The sequence below is a fragment of the Schistocerca serialis genome, chromosome 1, assembly GCF_023864345.2.
Source record: "Schistocerca serialis cubense isolate TAMUIC-IGC-003099 chromosome 1, iqSchSeri2.2, whole genome shotgun sequence".
NCBI lineage: Eukaryota > Metazoa > Arthropoda > Insecta > Orthoptera > Acrididae > Schistocerca > Schistocerca serialis.
Window position 1 is genome coordinate 950,617,357 of NC_064638.1, and position 18,846 is coordinate 950,636,202.

General features: G+C 42.0%; 1 protein-coding gene across 1 annotated transcript in view; it reads right to left on the reverse strand.

Annotated features, from left to right (window-relative positions):
• Positions 1–13,784: 13,784 nt before the first annotated feature.
• Positions 13,785–18,846, reverse strand: part of LOC126450820 (uncharacterized) — a 194,513-nt gene continuing 189,451 nt past the window's right edge. The window contains exon 19 of the mRNA XM_050091029.1: positions 13,785–13,954. Within this exon, the coding sequence (XP_049946986.1) occupies positions 13,785–13,954 (170 nt within the window). The remainder of the gene's footprint in view (positions 13,955–18,846) is intronic.

The window sequence follows — 18,846 nt, forward strand, 5'->3', positions numbered from 1 at the left end:
ATGATGATAATTTATATTTTGTGCTTGGGTGGGGGGGCAGACTCAGTAACAAACTGTGACCGCCCCTTGCCACCGCCCAGAACCAAACCCTGGAACCGTGCATAACGGGAGCGGCTGTTCGTTTGAACATGTGGTTTGTATGGGGCCCAATTGTTGCGGCTAATTCCCGGCGGGGTCAGGGATTTTCTCTGCCTCGTGATGGCTGGGTGTTGTGTGATGTCCTTAGGTTAGTTAGGTTTAAGTAGTTCTAAGTTCTAGGGGCTGATGACCATAGATGTTAAGTCCCATAGTGCTCAGAGCCATTTGAACCATTTTTTGTTGCGGCCACGTGTTGTGGATGTGTGCACGATATCAGCACATTATGCTACAGCAGATGCGTAGTGAATACTCCAGCACGTCGTGATTTCACCGACTTTCAACGTGAGACGATAATCGGTGCAAGATGCATGAGTAATACCATAACGGAGATTAAATATGGATTCGGGTTCCCGAGGTCAGCACTATCTACTGTGGTTCTTCAATATCGCAGAGACAATTTTTACACGTGCGTAATCGGTTGCACGGGACGGAGCTATACGGAGCGGTCTACAGTCTATTGTGAAGCAGGTCACTGCGGAATGTCAAGAAGCCATTTCTACCCATTTCTTAAGTGCGCAGATAAATGCTCCATATAGACTTCAGCATCCGAGGACCGATTCGTATCACAATTCCTTCCTACAACTTTTGGCCACTCAGCGTACGATAAGATTCTATATATGTCAGATTGTTCCCTAAAATACTAAGAAGGGATATGTAATGTGTTGTCAGCGTTATTGCCACGTCCAGGATAATTTTCTTAAGAGTGATTAGCGGGCCACACATTCCACTGTGCCATAATTTTAACACTCTTCTTTTAATCGTGTTTTACTAGGTTTTGGGAAGACGACGAAAGTTACATTGCTTCAGAATCTGAGTGACAGTGTGAATCTGTGATAGAAAGTGAGTGAGAACGGGAGAAATGATTTTGACTGAAACAATACTTTATCCTGTTCTCCTTCTATTACCCTTCACTAATACTGTGTATTTCAATGATCCATCGATGACACACACACAAAAAGAAAAAAACATCGATGCACTGTGCGTTTGAAGCTGAAGATGTTTTAGTCGCACTCGTCTCTTAGATATCTGATCAAGGGCGCTGATAGCCTCGCAGTTGAACGCCTTGAAATCACACACACACACACACACACACACACACACACACACACACACACACACACAAATTAATTTAGGCAGTTTTCATTGATTTTCAACAACATAGATCTTTTCAAATGGCTAACATTGTCTCTAGTTTAGCATTGACAAATTTATTCATTAATACCTTCAAACCAAAGTTTCATAAATATAAACATTCACGTATGTAGTACTGCATGTCCCAATGAAGTTCATGCAGTAAATACGCTGATCTAGCAACAATAGCGAGAACAGAGGACGGGCACGAACTGCTACACTCAGCAGTAGCAAACACTGCTGTTACAGCCACTTATTCTTTTAATCCGGCGGTGATATTTAAACATTAGTGTATTCTACATGTTAGCGGGTTTACAAATCAAAACAAAAATTAATTACTCCAAAAATAATAAAATACCCGTGTGAGCATAAAAACGGTACTGAGTTGACACACCCGAGGCTGTTGCATGTGAGAGAGATATTAAGGAAAAGTAAGATCAAAAGGCGACGAATTCAAAACCGTAAGCAATGTCGCTACACGAGATTATTGATGTAGGTGATGTGGATAAAGATGTATCGCAATTATACAATGTAAGGACTGTGCTCTATAAAGGTATCACCACGAAGAGGTTTATTATTGTAATTTCGAGAGAGCACTTGCCGGGAAGAGTCGCAACACGTTTCCTCCCACATACATGTCGCGACATGATCATGATGAAAAAATTCGAGAATCAGAGTTGATACAGAGGCTTACCGACAGTCAATCTTCCCTCACGAGTGGAACAGGTGGTACCCTCCGCCACACACCACCAGGTGGCTTGTGGAGTATTGGTGTGGATCACGTAGATATCGATGTATCGGAATTGGACAAAGTCAGGTTCGTGTTCTGTAGAGTCTGCGATTTATCGTTCCCTGATATTGCTGCTCCCATTGTTCGGGAGCCCACAGCTGTAATGCGAATATGGAATCGTTTGGTTCAGGAGTTCCATACTCAACGCTACGCAGAATCTCAGAGGCCACAAACAACTAACGTCCAAGATGATACTCAAATTATTCGCTCGGTCTGCCAAGATCATACGGGCAAGTTACATACTTTAAGTCAGAAAACAGACTTGTTCGCAGGACGACAACTATCCATGCGGAGAGTGTGACAGTGTCTGGAGCACCACAAAGTGTCAATATGGCTACCATGGCTCTGGTTTTCCTTGACGCAGCAGCAGAGAGAAGAAACTGAAATGGGAGTGGTACCCCTCGTCTTTTCAGACGAGTTCCAATTCCGCACACAATCTAGCGATTGATGTTTCCATACATGGAGGCTCCGACGAGAACGAACGATGCCAGATTACATTCATCATCGTAATACCGATTCACCGCCTGGTGTTACACAACACATTCGCCTCTGGCTCGCAAAACTGATAATTTGGTCAGCGGTCGTTATGCAGTTGCCCATAAAAAATGTCCCATTTTTATTTTATATTATAACAGTGCAAGGATGTAGAGGCTTATCTCACTAGGGGTAAGATAGATACTGCCTACAGGAAAATTAAAGAGACCTTTGGAGATAAGAGAACGACTTGTATGAGTATCAAGAGCTGAAATGGAAACCCAGTTCTAAGCAAAGAAGAGAAAGCAGAAAGGTGGAAGGAGTATATAGACGGTTTATACAAGGGCGATGTATTTGAGGACAATATTATGGAAACGGAAGAGGATGTAGATGAAGGTGACATGGGAGATACGATACTGCGTGAAGAGTTTGACAGAGCTCTGAAAGACATGAGTCGAAACAAGGCCCCGGGAATAGACAACATTCCATTGGAACTACTGACGGCCTTGGGAGAGCCAGTCCTGACAAGATCAGTTTGGATTCCGTAGAAACACTGGAACACGTGAGGCAATACTGACCTTATGACTTATCTTAGAAGAAAGATTAAGGAAAGGCAAACCTACGTTTCTAGCATTTGTAGACTTAGAGAAAGCTTTTGACAATGTTGACTGGAATACTCTCTTTCAAATTCTAAAGGTGGCAGGGGTAAAATACAGGGAGCGAAAGGCTATTTACAATATGTACAGAAACCAGATGGCAGTTACAAGAGTCGAGGGACATGAAAGGGAATCAATGGTTGGGAAGGGAGTATGACAGGGTTGTTGCCTCTCCCCGACGTTATCCAATCTGTATATTGAGCAAGCAGTAAAGGAAACAAAAGAAAAATTCGGAGTAGGTATTAAAATCCATGGAGAAGAAATAAAAACTTTGAGGTTCGCCGATGACATTGTAATTCTGTCAGAGACAGCAAAGGACTTGGAAGAGCAGTTGAATGGAATGGACAGTGTCTTGAAAGGAGGATATAAGATGAACATCAACAAAATCAAAACGAGGATAATGGAATGTAGTCGAATTAAGTCGGGTGATGCTGAGGGAATTAGATTAGGAATTGAGATACTTAAAGTAGTAAAGGAGTTTTGCTATTTGGGGAGCAAAATAACTGATGATGATCGAAGTAGAGAGGATATAAAATGCAGACTGCCAATGGCAAGGAAAGCGTTTCTGAAGAAGAGAAATTTGTTAACATCGAGTATAGATTTAAGTGTCAGAAAGTCATTTCTGAAAGTATATGTATGGAGCGTAGCCATGTATGGAAGTGAAACATGGACGATAAATAGTTTGGACAAGAAGAGAATAGAAGCTTTCGAAATGTGGTGCTACAGAAGAATGCTGACGATTAGATGGATAGATCACATAACTAATGAGGAGGTATTGAATAGGATTGGGGAGAAGAGAAGTTTGTGGCACAACTTGACCAGAAGAAGGGATCGGTTGGTAGGACATGTTCTGAGGCATCAAGGGATCACCAATTTGGTATTGGAGGGCAGCGTGGAGGGTAAAAATCGTAGAGGGAGACCAAGAGATGAATACACTAAGCAGATTCAGAAGGATGTGGGTTGCAGTAGGTACTGGGAAATGTAGAGGCTTGCACAGGATAGAGTGGCATGGAGAGCTGCATCAAACCAGTCTCAGGACTGAAGACCACAACAACACAACAACAACCAACTTCAAACGGTATACACACATGTGCAAACGTTTTCTTTGGCAACTGAAGTTTAGGACTGGCTTTCCGAACAAACTTCGTAGAACTAGGAATGTACGATCTCTGACTTGGTCCACTTCTTACAACTATGAAGGTACGATGCTTTGACATGATCAACATTATCTCACACACTTTTTGTTGTCCCGTGCGTTTCCCTTTACACACAGATCCCGTCGTGTCGAGCTGATTTTACCAGCGGCTGATGTTTTTGCCACATATGGGATCACAATTAAACTTTCAACGAAGCGCACGTCAACTGATATTACAGATTCACACTTAGTAAGCCGCAGAACATAAAACGCTTTACGCTTAGGATTCGACGTTTTGCGTATGCGGCGCTCCAAGCAGAAAAACAGTAAAACATTTCTCGCGCATGTGCTTGTATACAATCGTTTCAATTACTCTTTGACTGTGACATTGAGCCAACATTCTACAACGCTGTCAGTTGATACTATTAAAATTTATAACTGGAACGTATTTCTGACATGGTAAAGTCGAGCTCTGTTTTTGAAGTTTCAGTGACGTTTTCTTTCAAAAAGATAAGGCAAGACAGCGTGTTGCCTTGCTATTTTGATTTACAGAGGATGTTCGACTGTTTGCCTGAAAAAAATGATCAAATATGTGTGAATTCCTAAGGGACCAAACTGCTGAGGTCATCGGTCCGTAGACTTACACACTATTGAAACTAACTTACGCTCAGGGCAACACACACGCCCTTGCCCGAGTGAGGACTCGAACCTCCGGCGGGAGTGGCGGCGAATTCCGTGACATGACGCTTCAAACCGCGCCGCCACTCCGCACGGCACTGTTTGCCTGAGGTATGCTCTACGGGTCTCTCATCAATGGAAAACATCTGGTCATCGGTTGTCGAGAGACTGGCACGTCTCCATTCGACAACCACTTCAACCAATGGACTATGTAAAATAGTTGAAGCAGTAAGGATCTGCATGTGTCATTGAAACTTATTTTTGGTTGATCCCCAGCCGAGCAATATCCGTTGTTGTTGCTGCAGCATGTGTCAGTTGTGTGTTGTCAATTTCGCACCCTATGTACCCAACACCATCTACCAATTTAATCACCTATTTCTCCTACTGCACCACATAAGGACAATAAGTAAAATATCATTATTTGAATTTTTCCTGGTGTTGTAATTTTTGTGACCAACAGTGTATTATAAATATATGTACTTGAATTTCACTTACATTCAAAAGTTCAACGAAGATGACTAAACCGTTCAAAAATGTATGTACATAGGCCTCATTTTTGAGAGAAATTAAAACTTTGTAGTATTTTGTGTTCTTGACGTTACCAGAAAAAACTTAACGCTCGTATCAAAATTTACCTTCCCATTAGTCTTTGCCAAAAATATAATAATCTATTAGCTTTTCTACTTACTTTGCTTAGAGTTTGTATTAGCATTTTTACACTGTATCCTGGCGTGGTCGATTGAATGCACTAATGTCCTTGCGTCTCATACTATTTAATAATTCTCTATTAAATTTATCTGATTCCATTTCTTTTTGCCGATTCTCAAATGTTATATAATGGAGCTGTGTTAATGAAAGATGGATCGTGGTATTATCGAGATCTACAGCTCTCTTTTACGTTGTTACTCCCAACAAGTGGACAGGAAAATTTAAACAAACTCCGTAGGTATCAAAATAAAATAAATGTTTTGAGACAAATCGCTCACAAAAATGTTTGATGCTTTGTAAATAGCTGAAACAAGGAAAATGTGATAATAAAGTTGAGTCAGATATTGATTATATGATCTCTGCTGCACTCTGATAGCGAAAGTGGAATGGACAATCCATTTCTTGGCACAATAATTTCTCTCCTGTCTGTTTGATGGGGAATCCTACCACAACACTAAAAAATATCCACAATACTCATTTGACCATCACGTAATCCTTACTGTAGGTCCGCAGATGGACTGACATTTTTTACCCACGTGCCGTTTTATAAAGCCGCTAAAATTATCTAATGTTTATTAACTTAGAAGCACAAAGAAAAACGAATTGAAATGAGCTTTACACAACCGCTTGGTTACACGAGAATGCACAGATGAATTATAGAATTTTTTAGTGATTACTTATTTTGAAAATTCTGCGCAGTGTGAAACCAATATGTAAAGTATATACAGTTCGAATCGTTCCTTCCGTTTAAAGTTTAAAATGCTTTGCTGTCATTTCATTTGGATAATATCTCTGATTCCGTTTATTATTTTACTGTATGCGGTTAAAATATTTGCAGGTGCGCTTTGGGTTAGGCCACCACATGCTGTTGTTGTTGTTGTTGAGGTCTTCAGTCCTGAGACTGGTTTGATGCAGCTCTCCATGCTACTCTATCCTGTGCAAGCTTCTTCATCTCCCAGTATCTACTGCAACCTACATCCTTCTGAATCTGCTTAGTGTATTCATCTCTTGGTCTCCCCCTACGATTTTTACCCTCCACGCTGCCCTCCAATACTAAATTTGTGATCCCTTGATGCCTCAGAACATGTCCTACCAATCGATCCCTTCTTCTAGTCAAGTTGTGCCACAAGCTCCTCTTCTCCCCAATCCTATTCAATACCTCCTCATTAGTTATGTGATCAACCCATCTAATCTTCAGCGTTCTTCTGTAGCACCACATTTCGAAAGCTTCTATTCTCTTCTTGTCCAAACTATTTATCGTCCATGTTTCACTCCCATACATGGCTACACTCCATACGAATACTTTCAGAAATGAATTCTTGACACTTAAATCAATACTGGATGTTAACAAATTTCTCTTCTTCAGAAACGCTTTCCTTGCCATTGCCAGCCTACATTTTATATCCTCTCTACTTCGACCATCATCAGTTATTTTGCTCCCCAAATAGCAAAACTCCTTTACTACTTTAAGTGCCTCATTTCCTAATCTAATTCCCTCAGCATCACCCGACTTAATTAGACTACATTCCATTATCCTCGTTTCGATTTTGTTGATGTTCATCTTATATCCTCCTTTCAAGACGCTATCCATTCCGTTTAACTGCTCTTCCAAGTCCTTTGCTGTCTCTGACGGAATTACAATGTCATCGGCGAACCTCAAGGCTTTTATTTCTTCTCCATGGATTTTAATACCTACTCCGAATTTTTCTTTTGTTTCCTTTATTGCTTGCTCAATATACAGATTGAATAACATCGGGGAGAGGCTACAACACTGTCTCACTCCCTTCCCAACCACTGCTTCCCTTTCATGCCCCTCAACTCTTATAACTGTCATTTGGTTTCTATACAAATTGTAAATAGCCTTTCGCTCCCTGGATTTTACCCCTGCCACCTTTAGAATTTGAAAGAGAGTACTCCAGCCAACATTGTTCAAATGGCTCTGAGCACTATGGGACTTAACTACGGTGGTCATCAGTCCCCTAGAACTTAGAACTACTTAAACCTAACTAACCTAAGGACATCACACACATCCATGCCCGAGGCAGGATTCGAACCTGCGACCGTAGCAGCCGCGCGGTTCCGGACTGCGCGCGTAGAACCGCTAGACCACCGCGGCCGGCGCCAACATTGTCAAAAGCTTTCTCTAAGTCTACAAATGCTAGAAACATAGGTTTGCCTTTCCTTAATCTAGCTTCCAAGAGAAGTCGTAGAGTCAGTATTGCCTCACGTGTTCCAAGATTTCTGCAGAATCCAAACTGATCTTCGCCGAGGTCGGCTTCTACTAGTTAGTTCGAGTTAGTATTTTGCAGCCGTGACTTATTAAACTGATAGTTCGGTAATTTTCACATCTGTCAACACCTGCTTTCTTCGGGATTGGAATTATTATATTCTTCTTAAAGTCCGAGCGTATTTCGCCTGTCTCATACTTCTTGCTCACCAGATGGTAGAGTTTTGTCACGACTGGCTCTCCCAAGGCTGTCAGTAGTACTAATGGAATGTTATCTACTCCCGGGGCTTTGTTTCGACTCAGGTCTTTCAGTGCTCTGTCAAACTCTTCACGCAGTGTCATATCTCCCATTTCATCTTCATCTACATCCTCTTCCATTTCCATAATATTGTCCTCAAGTACATCACCCTTGTATAAACCCTCTATATACTCCTTTTACCTTTCTGCTTTCCCTTCTTTGCATAGAACTGGGTTTCCATCTGAGCTCTTGATATTCATACAAGTGGCTCTGTTTTCTCCACAGGTCTCTTTAATTTTCCTGTAGGCAGTATCTATCTTACCCCTAGTGAGATAAGCCTCCACATCCTTACATTTGTCCTCCAGCCATCCCTGCTTAGCCGTTTTGCACTTCCTGTCGATCTCATTTTTGAGACGTTTGTATTCCTTTTTGCCTGCTTCGTTTACTGCATTTTTATATTTTCTCCTTTCATCAATTAAATTTAATATTTCTTCTGTTACCCAAGGAGTTCTACTAGCCCTCGTCTTTATACCTACTTGATCCTCTGCTGCCTTCACTACTTCATCCCTCAAAGCTACCCATTCTTCTTCTGCTGTATTTCTTTCCCCCATTCCTGTCAATTGTTCCCTTATGCTCTCCCTGAAACTCTGTACAACCTCTGGTTTAGTCAGTTTATCCAGGTCCCATCTCCTTAAATTATCAACTTTTTGCAGTTTCTTCAGTTTTAATCTACAGTTCATAACCAATAGATTGTGGTCAGAGTCCACATCTGCCCCTGGAAATGTCTTACAATTTAAAATCTGGTTCCTAAATCTCTGTCTTACCATAATATAATCTATCTGAAACCTGTCAGTATCTCCAGGCTTCTTCCATGTATACAACTTTCTGTCTTGATTCTTGAACCAAGTGTTAGCTGTGATTAAGTTGTGCTCTGTGTAAAATTCTACCAGACGGTTTCCTCTTTCGTTTCTTACCCCCAACCCATATTCACCTACTACGTTTCCTTCTCTTCCTTTTCCTACTACCGAATTCCAGTCACCCATGACTATTAAATTTTCGTCTCCCTTCACTATCTGAATAATTTCTTTTATTTCATCATACATTTCTTCAATTTCTTCGCCATCTGCGGAGCCAGTTGGCATATAAACTTGTACTACTGTTGTAGGCATGGACTTCGTGTCTATCTTGGCCACAATAATGCGTTCACTATGCTGTTTCTAGTAGCTTACCCGCATTCCTGTTTTGTTATTCATTATTAAACCTATTCCTGCATTACCCCTATTTGACTTTGTATTTATAACCCTGTATTCGCCTGACCAAAAGTCTTGTTCCTCCTGCCACCGAACTTCACTAATTCCCACTATATCTAACTTTAACCTATCCATTTCCCTTTTTAAATTTTATAACCTACCTGTCCGATTAAGGGATCTGACATTCCACGCTCCGATCCTTAGAATGCCAGTTTTCTTTCTCCTGATAACGACGTCCTCTTGAGTAGTCCCCGCCCGGAGATCCGAATGGGGGACTATTTTACCTCCGGAATATTTTACCCAAGAGGACGCCATCATCATTAACCATACAGCAGAGCTGCATGCCCTCGGGAAAAATTACGGCTGTAGTTTCCCCTTGCTTTCAACCGTTCGCAGTACCAGCACAGCAAGTCCGTTTTGGTTAGTGTTATAAGGCCAGATCAGTCAATGATCCAGACTGTTGGCTCTGCAACTACTGAAAAGGCTGCTGCCCCTTTTCAGGAACCACACGTTTGTCTGGCCTCTCAGCATATACCCCTCCGTTGTGGTTGCACCTACGGTACGGCTATCTGTATCGCTGAGGCATGCAAGCCTCCCCACCAGCGGCAAGGTCCGAGGTTCATGGGTGGGGGGGGGGGAGGGGGGGGAGGTCCATTACCACATGCTACACCTAACAAAATGGTTCAGATGGCTCTGAGCACTATGGGACTTAACTTCTAAGGTCATCAGTCCCCTAGAATTTAGAACTACTTAAACCTAACTAACCTAAGGACATCACTCACATCCATGCCCGAGGCAGGATTCGAATCTGCGACCGTAGCGGTCGCGCGGTTCCAGGCTGTAGCGCCTAGAACCGCTCGGCCACTCTGGCCGGCCTAACGTCTAGCCTTTGAGGTCCATTACAGAACCACGTCATGGTGCCAACAGTGTATGTTGTTCTGACGGCTTGCCGTCTTCTGCCTGGATATGGATGTTTCTGCTGTATCAATACCACACGTGCAGCACTAGGCCCTTTATGCTCTGGCATCAGAGGAAGAACACAGTCGCGTTGTCTCAAGGTAATAGGTTCTAAGATCACGACATCTGTGAACATGACGTGCTGTGATACCACTGACAGCATGTCCGTAAAATGCCGTACTCGTCACTGTGTTGGCAAGTGCGTCACCTGAAGTAATAGTTTCACTCCACTAGCGCCCATACAACCAAAGAGCTGTAGATGAGACGTGCGTGAAATACTCTGAAATATTTTGTACGTTACTTAACACTGTGACTTGAACGTATATAAATTCCCTCCTGAATTTCTCCTCAGTGGACTCTGTAAGTATGTAAGGTTGATAAGCAGACAAACTGCATTTTTACATTAACATATTTAAGAATCAGTTTTATTATTTTTAGGCACTCTTCAGGCGTCACGTACAGGAAAGTGACTTTTACTGAAGACACTTCAGTGGGACTAAGTGCAGGATATTTGCTTTTCAGTCGTAAATATGAAATAGTCCTATTACGACTATCTACACAGATCAGGCAGGACACTAGCTCATCCAGCTAACAGCTTCATGTATCATATCAGAAATGTGATGCAGACCACTCTTTCACAGCGCGGTCAAATTTGCGTCCCGCCAGTGAAGTCGTCGCCGGCGAGATATTAAAGCTTATTGCCCTTTCCTTCCTCCCACGGCCAAGTTGGACGAACCGTGTACTCCTCCTCCTCCCCCCTTACAACAACCATAATTACCAATCGCTTTTCGTCCACAGTGCATGTCGTTATTCTTGAGGATAATGGTGCACAACAGCGCGGTCATCAGCACCGAACGACGCAAAGGTAATGTAATTCAGTGGCGTATACTGACATGTTCATCACCATAAGTTAAGAGTAAAAGAGATTCATCAGATCAGACAACTCATTTTGATTTTTCCATGGTCAGTTCACAGCCTTGCGGCACCCAATGCAGTTGTAACTTACAGTGTTGTTGAGTCAATAAAGCTTCGTGTTCAGATTGTCTGATGCTGACCACTGTCTTTCACACAGCGGTCAAATTCGCGTCCCGCCTTCTTGGAGGCTACTAGGACGCTAAACGTCTTCGCCTACTTGCTCGTACAGTGCCTTTCGTACACTTTGGATACGTACTATTCACAGTGGCAAGTGTGCTTTTCAAGATCATCGCCGTTTTCGTGATACACGTTTAGTCTACTGGTCTCTGTCTCAAAATCGTTTCAATTAAAGGGGCCCTTTGTCTGCGATGGTTCGTTAGGAAGTAATTGCATTACTCTTGGGCTAGAATGGATTGCTCGCAGTGGTCCCTTTTCATGACCATCACGGTCATTAGGCCTGAAGTTATTGGTGTATAAGAATCACAAATTATGCACGCTATGAACTTAACGTCGACGACGTTGCGGTATCGAGTACTACTTGTTGGCATAAGGAGACAGAAATTGTAAATATTGCTGCTAGCACCAGAAGGGTTTGATTTAATATTGTATGTTACGTATGTGCGGGGTTACCCAAAGGTACTAATATTGTATGAGTATTTAATTGTTCATGAACACCGTCCTGTGATTACTATAATGAGTGAAATCGAGACTCACGGAATCCTTGTTAATGGTGTCATTGAAATTATTTTCCAACCTGGGACTGGTGCTGGCTTTCAGTTGTAAGCCTTTTGCTTTCCAAGTGTTAATTACAGTTCTTTTCAGATTGTGTAAAGAAATATCTGACTTGTGAGGTGTAAGATGGGCACTGGAGGTCCAGCAAATGTTTGGCTTTGAAATAATCCAGTGTCAATTGGCACCAACGGGGGAGCCCTGGCTGTTAGTAATACTGGACCCACAATGGACTGGGGCGGCTTATTGTATGTAGCAAGTTTCGTTCATAGCACACTACCGAGCTTGAGTGGAGCCTTGTATTTTCTAATGGTCTAAACCACTGTCACTGCATTTGTTTGTTTCACTGCTTTGTTTGTCTCATAAGTTTTGAATATTTATTTACTTTCAAGGTGTGTAAATGGTCTCTCAAAAATTTATTGTTTATTGACTACTCATGGAGTTTGTTTAAATGATTTACCTATGATTCAAAAAGAAAAGGGGACCCGCATCAGTGTCTTAAGGATTTAGAAATCTTACGAGGAGTCTTGTAAATGTATCGTTCTTCAAAATGATTTTTAATTTTATGTTTTTAAATTATATTTACTGGAAGCAACTAATCTAGTGAAAAATTTTAATTTCACATTTTTTAATTCGTCCACTTGTACATAAAAATTTATAAAAGTGTAATTAATGTTTGTTCTTAATAAATGTTTGAAAGTGTTAGTTTGCCGTTTGACACTTTATCCTCGTCCCACTGCCCACTTGGTACAAGATTCATGTAATTTATATCGATTTGTAGTAGGATTTTCGAACTTACACTGTATTCGGACATTGTTTGATACCTTTCAGAAAACGAGCTACTGAATGACAATCATAGTGGATTTGGAAAATATCGTTCTTGTGAAACAGAATTCGCACTACATACACTCAAATTAGTGAGTATTATCGACCGTTTGCATGTTTCCAGATTATCACAAGGGTTTTGTCAACATTCTTCAAAAGCAGCTTGTAATGAAATTGCATGCGCATCGAGTATCGACTCGGATGAGTGACTGGATTCGTGATTTTGTGTCAGAAAGGCCACCGTTTATACTAACTGACATGAAGTCATCTAGTGAAAGGGAAGCGTTATCAGGGGTTCGCCAGGAATATGTTATGGGCTCTCTGCTGTTCTTGTTCTAAGTAAACGAATTAGGAAATAATCTGAGCATTTCTCATAGAGTGTTTGCTGATAATGGTGTCGTTTACCATCTCGTAAATTCTTCAAAAGATCAAAACCAACTGCAAAATGTATTAGAAAATATATCTCCTAGGAGCGGAAAAGAACAAATATTAAGACAAAGGGTTTTTCGTTGCGGTGTGATCTTTCCATGCAAATTCAATGACCAACGCTTTCTTCCGAGTGCCAAAATATTTCGCAGACTCCCATGCACAGAAGGAGAAATGACCTTCGTGTAATAGGATTAAGACGTTGATTTTTCTCAGAAGCTTTTTGAGAGTGTAACGGTAGGGAAATGATCTGAGAGTAGTTGTATGCGCCCCCCGACAGACTCATAAGTATGAATATCAGATCAGTCATGCAGATGTGGATGTGGACTTGCTTTTCCTTCTCCTACCTGGAGGGGTAAGAAAAACATAAACGGTTTAATGCATATGCTTAGCTCATATGAAACAGGCTGCACTCTTTCCTTCACAGTAAACACACGAAACTGGTTGATTTTAAGAAAGGTGTATTTGGTAATGAAGTGAGACAGCGAGGACTTGTCGCGGGCGGCCTCACATGAGCGCGGCCGGCGGCAGCGTGACGATGTCGTGGCCGGCGACGGCGGCGGGCAGGTCCGGCACGCTGCGCACGCGCGCCCCCGCCTCGCAGCAGAACGCCTCCACAGAGCTGAGCGCGCGCACGTACACCGTCGTCAGGCCGCCCACCACCAGCAGGTGCGTGCCTGCGGACGTCATACCGACACTCTTAAACTAATTACTGCTAATGCCAGAGCGAGAGTTAGGCACACATATTGAACATACATCCTCCTCTCTGTGTCTGCCTCTTCCTGCTTCTATCTATCCACCTCATCCTGCCACTTCTACCCGTCTGGCTCCTCCCCAGCCTCTCGCTACCTTCATCCCCTCCCCCTCGCTTTTTCTACAGTGCCCAATCGACAAGTGTAACCCCTGCAATGCATTTCAGTGAAGCAGGATGAGACTAACCCCACAACTCACCTGTCCTACAGCACACGCTAGATATCAGGAGCTTGAAAATTTATTTGTCCCTGATGTTCAGGCCACTATGCAAAAGAGGTCTATACCACAGCCAATACTACTCCAAGATACTAATTCAACATAACACACCTGTCAAGCATGGCAACCTACTTGTTGGAGCCTGGAAAACTGATTATTGCTTGACATGTAGGCTGCCCTGTGAGGCAGGTTGATCTGGCTGACAGATAACGTTCTCACACAACATGCCTGTTGTGCAGGGCAGCCTATACAACAGGGACTGAGAAATGACACTTTTTTTCCTATGTCTACATTCTCATTGGAGCTACATGGTTATAAAGCCCACAGTGCTCATACTCATGAGGACTGTTTTTTCTGTACCAAATTTGGTTGAAATCAATCCAGGAGTTTGGAACGAGATTCTGGACTTAATAAACAAAAGAACTAAAAACTTAATAAAACACAAAAAATTCAATTAAAATTTTTAGAGAAGCCACACAAATTAAAAAATTGCATTTATGTATGTTCCACATCTCCTCCTAAACCAATGGATCGTTTTCAACCAAACATGGTACAGATATCACTTACTGTATGGAAAAGAACACTGGGGGGGGGGGGGGGGGAGGGGGGGGGAGAACCAACAATCTCCTATTGAGGTGGGAGTGATGATGTGAAGGGAGAAGGAGAGAGAAATAGATGGACAGGCAGAGAGGGGGAAGGAGATGGACCCAGATAGGGGGAGGAGGAGATTAACAGAGAGAGGGAAAGGAGATATGGACAGAAATGGTAGAATAGGATGTGCACAGAGAGAGGGGATAGGGAGTGATGGGGAGGGAAAGAGGAGGAGATGGACAGGAACTGGGGGAGGAAGCGATCGTCAGAAAGAGGTGGAGGAGAATATGGACAAAGAGAGGGGAGAAGAAAATTATTGAGGGGATAGGGGTGGAGGAGCAGATGGGCAGAGGGGAGTATGAACAGATGGATGCAGTATAGACAGAAAGGGGGGGGGAGGTGGAAAGAGAAAAGGGACAAAGCACAACCAGGCAACTGTGGGTACTCAGGTAGTCCACCAATAAATAACACATTACAGAGAAAAGTTCTCTACTACTGCGAGAAACTGCTGTACAGAATAGATTGAAAGTGCTACAAGGTAACTTAAGAACTGAGTTTTTATACTCATTTCCTTTCATATCCACTGGAAACCTACTGAAAACGAAACCTGCACTCATCTGTACAATGCTTTAGGATGTGTTAGGTAAGCATATATAGTTTTCCTGTCTAGTGTTCATTGAATGAATGTTGAAGTTTCCTCTGAGTGGGTCAGTATTGTGAACAAAAAATCCCACGACGTAATATATGTACATGGATGACAGAGTTACAATTCCCAGCCACCTGAACAGTGGCTTACACGAAGTTTGCAAAATGACCCCGCATATCCGTTTGCCGCCCTTTACAGGGCTACGAATTATGTTACTGAGTGCACAGGGTTGCCGCAAAATATATCACCATATGAGATAACAGACTGAAAGCAAACAATCCTTCGCCTTTCGGTATCAGACACACATTATTCTTGTAGTGGAGATAGGAGCATTTAGTTTCTACACAACCTTAATACAACACTTCTGAGAAGGCTTTTCATGAACTCCCTATCCTAATAATTTAAAATGGACTATTTCAGACTTTTGAGCACTCTGAGACTAAAAAATTTCGCTTTCAGGAGAGTTACGTGATACAAACTGTATGAATTATATTTAACTGTTAATTTGTTCTCCGAAAGCATCATGCTGATGTTGCCGACTATCGTGTTGGTTACTTCATTTACATTAACTTCCAAGTCTTTCACAATGACACACCTGCTATAAGCAAGGAGAAAAAATTTTGAGTCATCTGTCATGTTTAGTGACATATCATTGATGTACAGGTCGAATCAGAGCTCCACCGACGAACTTTCAGAGGCTGTTCAGTGATAAGTGGTACCGTCTGGGTATTTTGGCATAAGAACATCAGTCTCCGGCAGATCATTACAGAGTAATAATGTAATTATGTTTTCTTCGGTGTGTTATCGCAATCACCGTTGTTTTTGTGAAGATATAAAGGGCGATCAAAAAGATTCCGTTCGAAGGCCGCACTAAACCTTCGCCTATATCGGTGTTTATATACCGGCATCGAAGACGCGCTAGCTTGCATATATGGTGCAGCAGTGCCCTCAAAACCAAAATTTTTGATCGCCCCTTATATCTTCACAACAGGAAAGAAGCCTGTAATATGCAATAATCAAAACGTACAATACACAAGACAAAGTAAGGCAACAACCCTCAGACGAAACACATACACTTTTACCACCGTGTATTCAATCTGTTTCGCCAAATGCAGAACTGTTCCCTTAAAGGCACTGTTCAAAATTTTGTCCGTTATAATAATGTTATAGCGTTACACCGACACTATCGCTTGTCTTACACACTCAAAAAGTCCAGCAATTTGTCGTACTGCTTCCGCTGCTACGAAAACATTAGCCAACAGTGAAAATGAAACTGGGATGAAATAAATCTTTGCTGACTATATCAACCACACTGATAACGAAAACGACAATGAAAAACTCTAATTGACTATCATTAAAATTGGTGCAGTTTATTATAATTATTTTTTATTAGCGATCAGTGTCAATCCCTACCCATATAAACTTCTAAATCCCGCTGAAGGTAGACAGAGTGATGTAGTTTCAGGCAACATTAGCTATGTGCATTTTGTCGCTGTTTTTAGCTCGGGCTTATAGCAACAAAGGGAAGGGGAAGAGGAAGGGAGGAGCGGAGCATGTTTCATTTAAGCGTATTTTCGTATGCTACAAGCTGTGTTCTTTTCGTGTGCTGGAAGAACGTGTTACTGAATTGTGTGAGGTCACAGTAATTCCTGTAATTTAATATGCCTCGCAAACGGTTATACAGTGCTGACAATGTTTGCTACATTTGCAGACAGGTTATACTGAAATCGCAGAGGAGGGCAATAACGTCATATATTAGGAAGGCGTACAGACTGAACTTTGGCTGTAAAATCGGTGACCAGAATAAGGCCTGGACTCCTCGTATGTTGCATATCTTGTGTCTCGAGTCGTCATTCGTGGTTGAATAGCAAAAGATCTTCCATGGACTTTGCTATACCCGTGATCTTGCTGGAACCATCAAACCATGTGAATCACAGTTAATTTTGTATGATAACTCTTGTTAATCTTGTATGATAACCCTATTGCCACATGGTATTTCTAGAAGAAAAAGTCTGCCTTGACATGTCCTAACGTACGCTGACCATGCGACCACTGCCTCACGGAGACAAGCTGCCTGTTCCCGTCCCACATGATAGTGATAGTACGAGAATGGTAGTGACACTAGTGCTGCACCATCACTTTGAAAAACACAGTTCTTCGAAAGATCCTGATTTGTGTGTAACAGTATATATAAAGATACTGACTGAGTAACACAGTGTGAACTTACTGATCTAGTGAGAGATCTGGAATTTCGAAAGGTAAATCTGAATCGTGGGGTCAAGACCACAACAATGGAATTGCCCTGATAAGACGGTAAATGTGACCGAGTTTCGTAACTGCCATATGCCATTACTTCCATTTTTTCAGAAGTGAAAAGAACTTTGTATTTTGTAATAATGTATAGGGACTAACGGCAGCTGTGAGCATTCGCCATAAAATTGGAGCTTGTTTAGAGACTCCTCTAAAGTAAGTGTCAAATGAGTGCCACTCCATAATGGCAACGTGTTACCATCAATTCCGATCGGGTATGTAGCTTACATGAAAGAAACATATGTAACATGAAACAATTATTTTTGCTGCGATTGAACTACGACAAGTTTAAATGGCAAATTTCCGAGGATCTAAAAGTCACTGGCATGTTACTTGGACTACAACACGGCTCCACCAAATTCTGTCGCTGTGTGTGAAATCTTATGGGACTTAACTGCTAAGGTGATCAGTCCCGAAGATTACACATTACTTAACCTAAATTATCCTAAGGACAAACACACACACCCATGCCCGAGGGAGGACTCGAACCTCCACCACACACCGTTGGGTGGCTTGCGGAGTATAAATGTAGAAATGTAGATGTAGACCAGCCTCACAGTCAATGACTGCAACGCCTTAGACCTCTCGGCTAATCCCGCACGGCTAGCCATATCAAAGCAGTTCATTATAAGAAGGAAGATAGGCCTCAACGTCAATTACTTGAGCCAGGATCTAACAATGTTACGTACGAACCACTTGTCGAATCCAAAAACATAATTCTCCTTGCTCTTCATTTAAAATTGGGCCTAATGAAAAACTTCGTTACGGCCATGGACAAATCTGGGAAACAGTTCTCTATTTGCGCGAGAAATTTCTACGACTTTGGGAGACGAAAATAAAATAGGGGCTTTTCGTTGGTCCCCAGGTACGCAAACTGTACAAAAATGAGCATTTCAACACCATTCTGACAAGTGATGAAAAGTTAGTGGCGATGCATTTCTTCAAACGTCAGTAAGCTTTCTACTAAATAAGAGGGCAGAGAACTATAACGATCTTGTAGCAAATCTTCTTCATTTCTGCAATAGACTGGGGTGCAACATGTCTTTAAAGTTG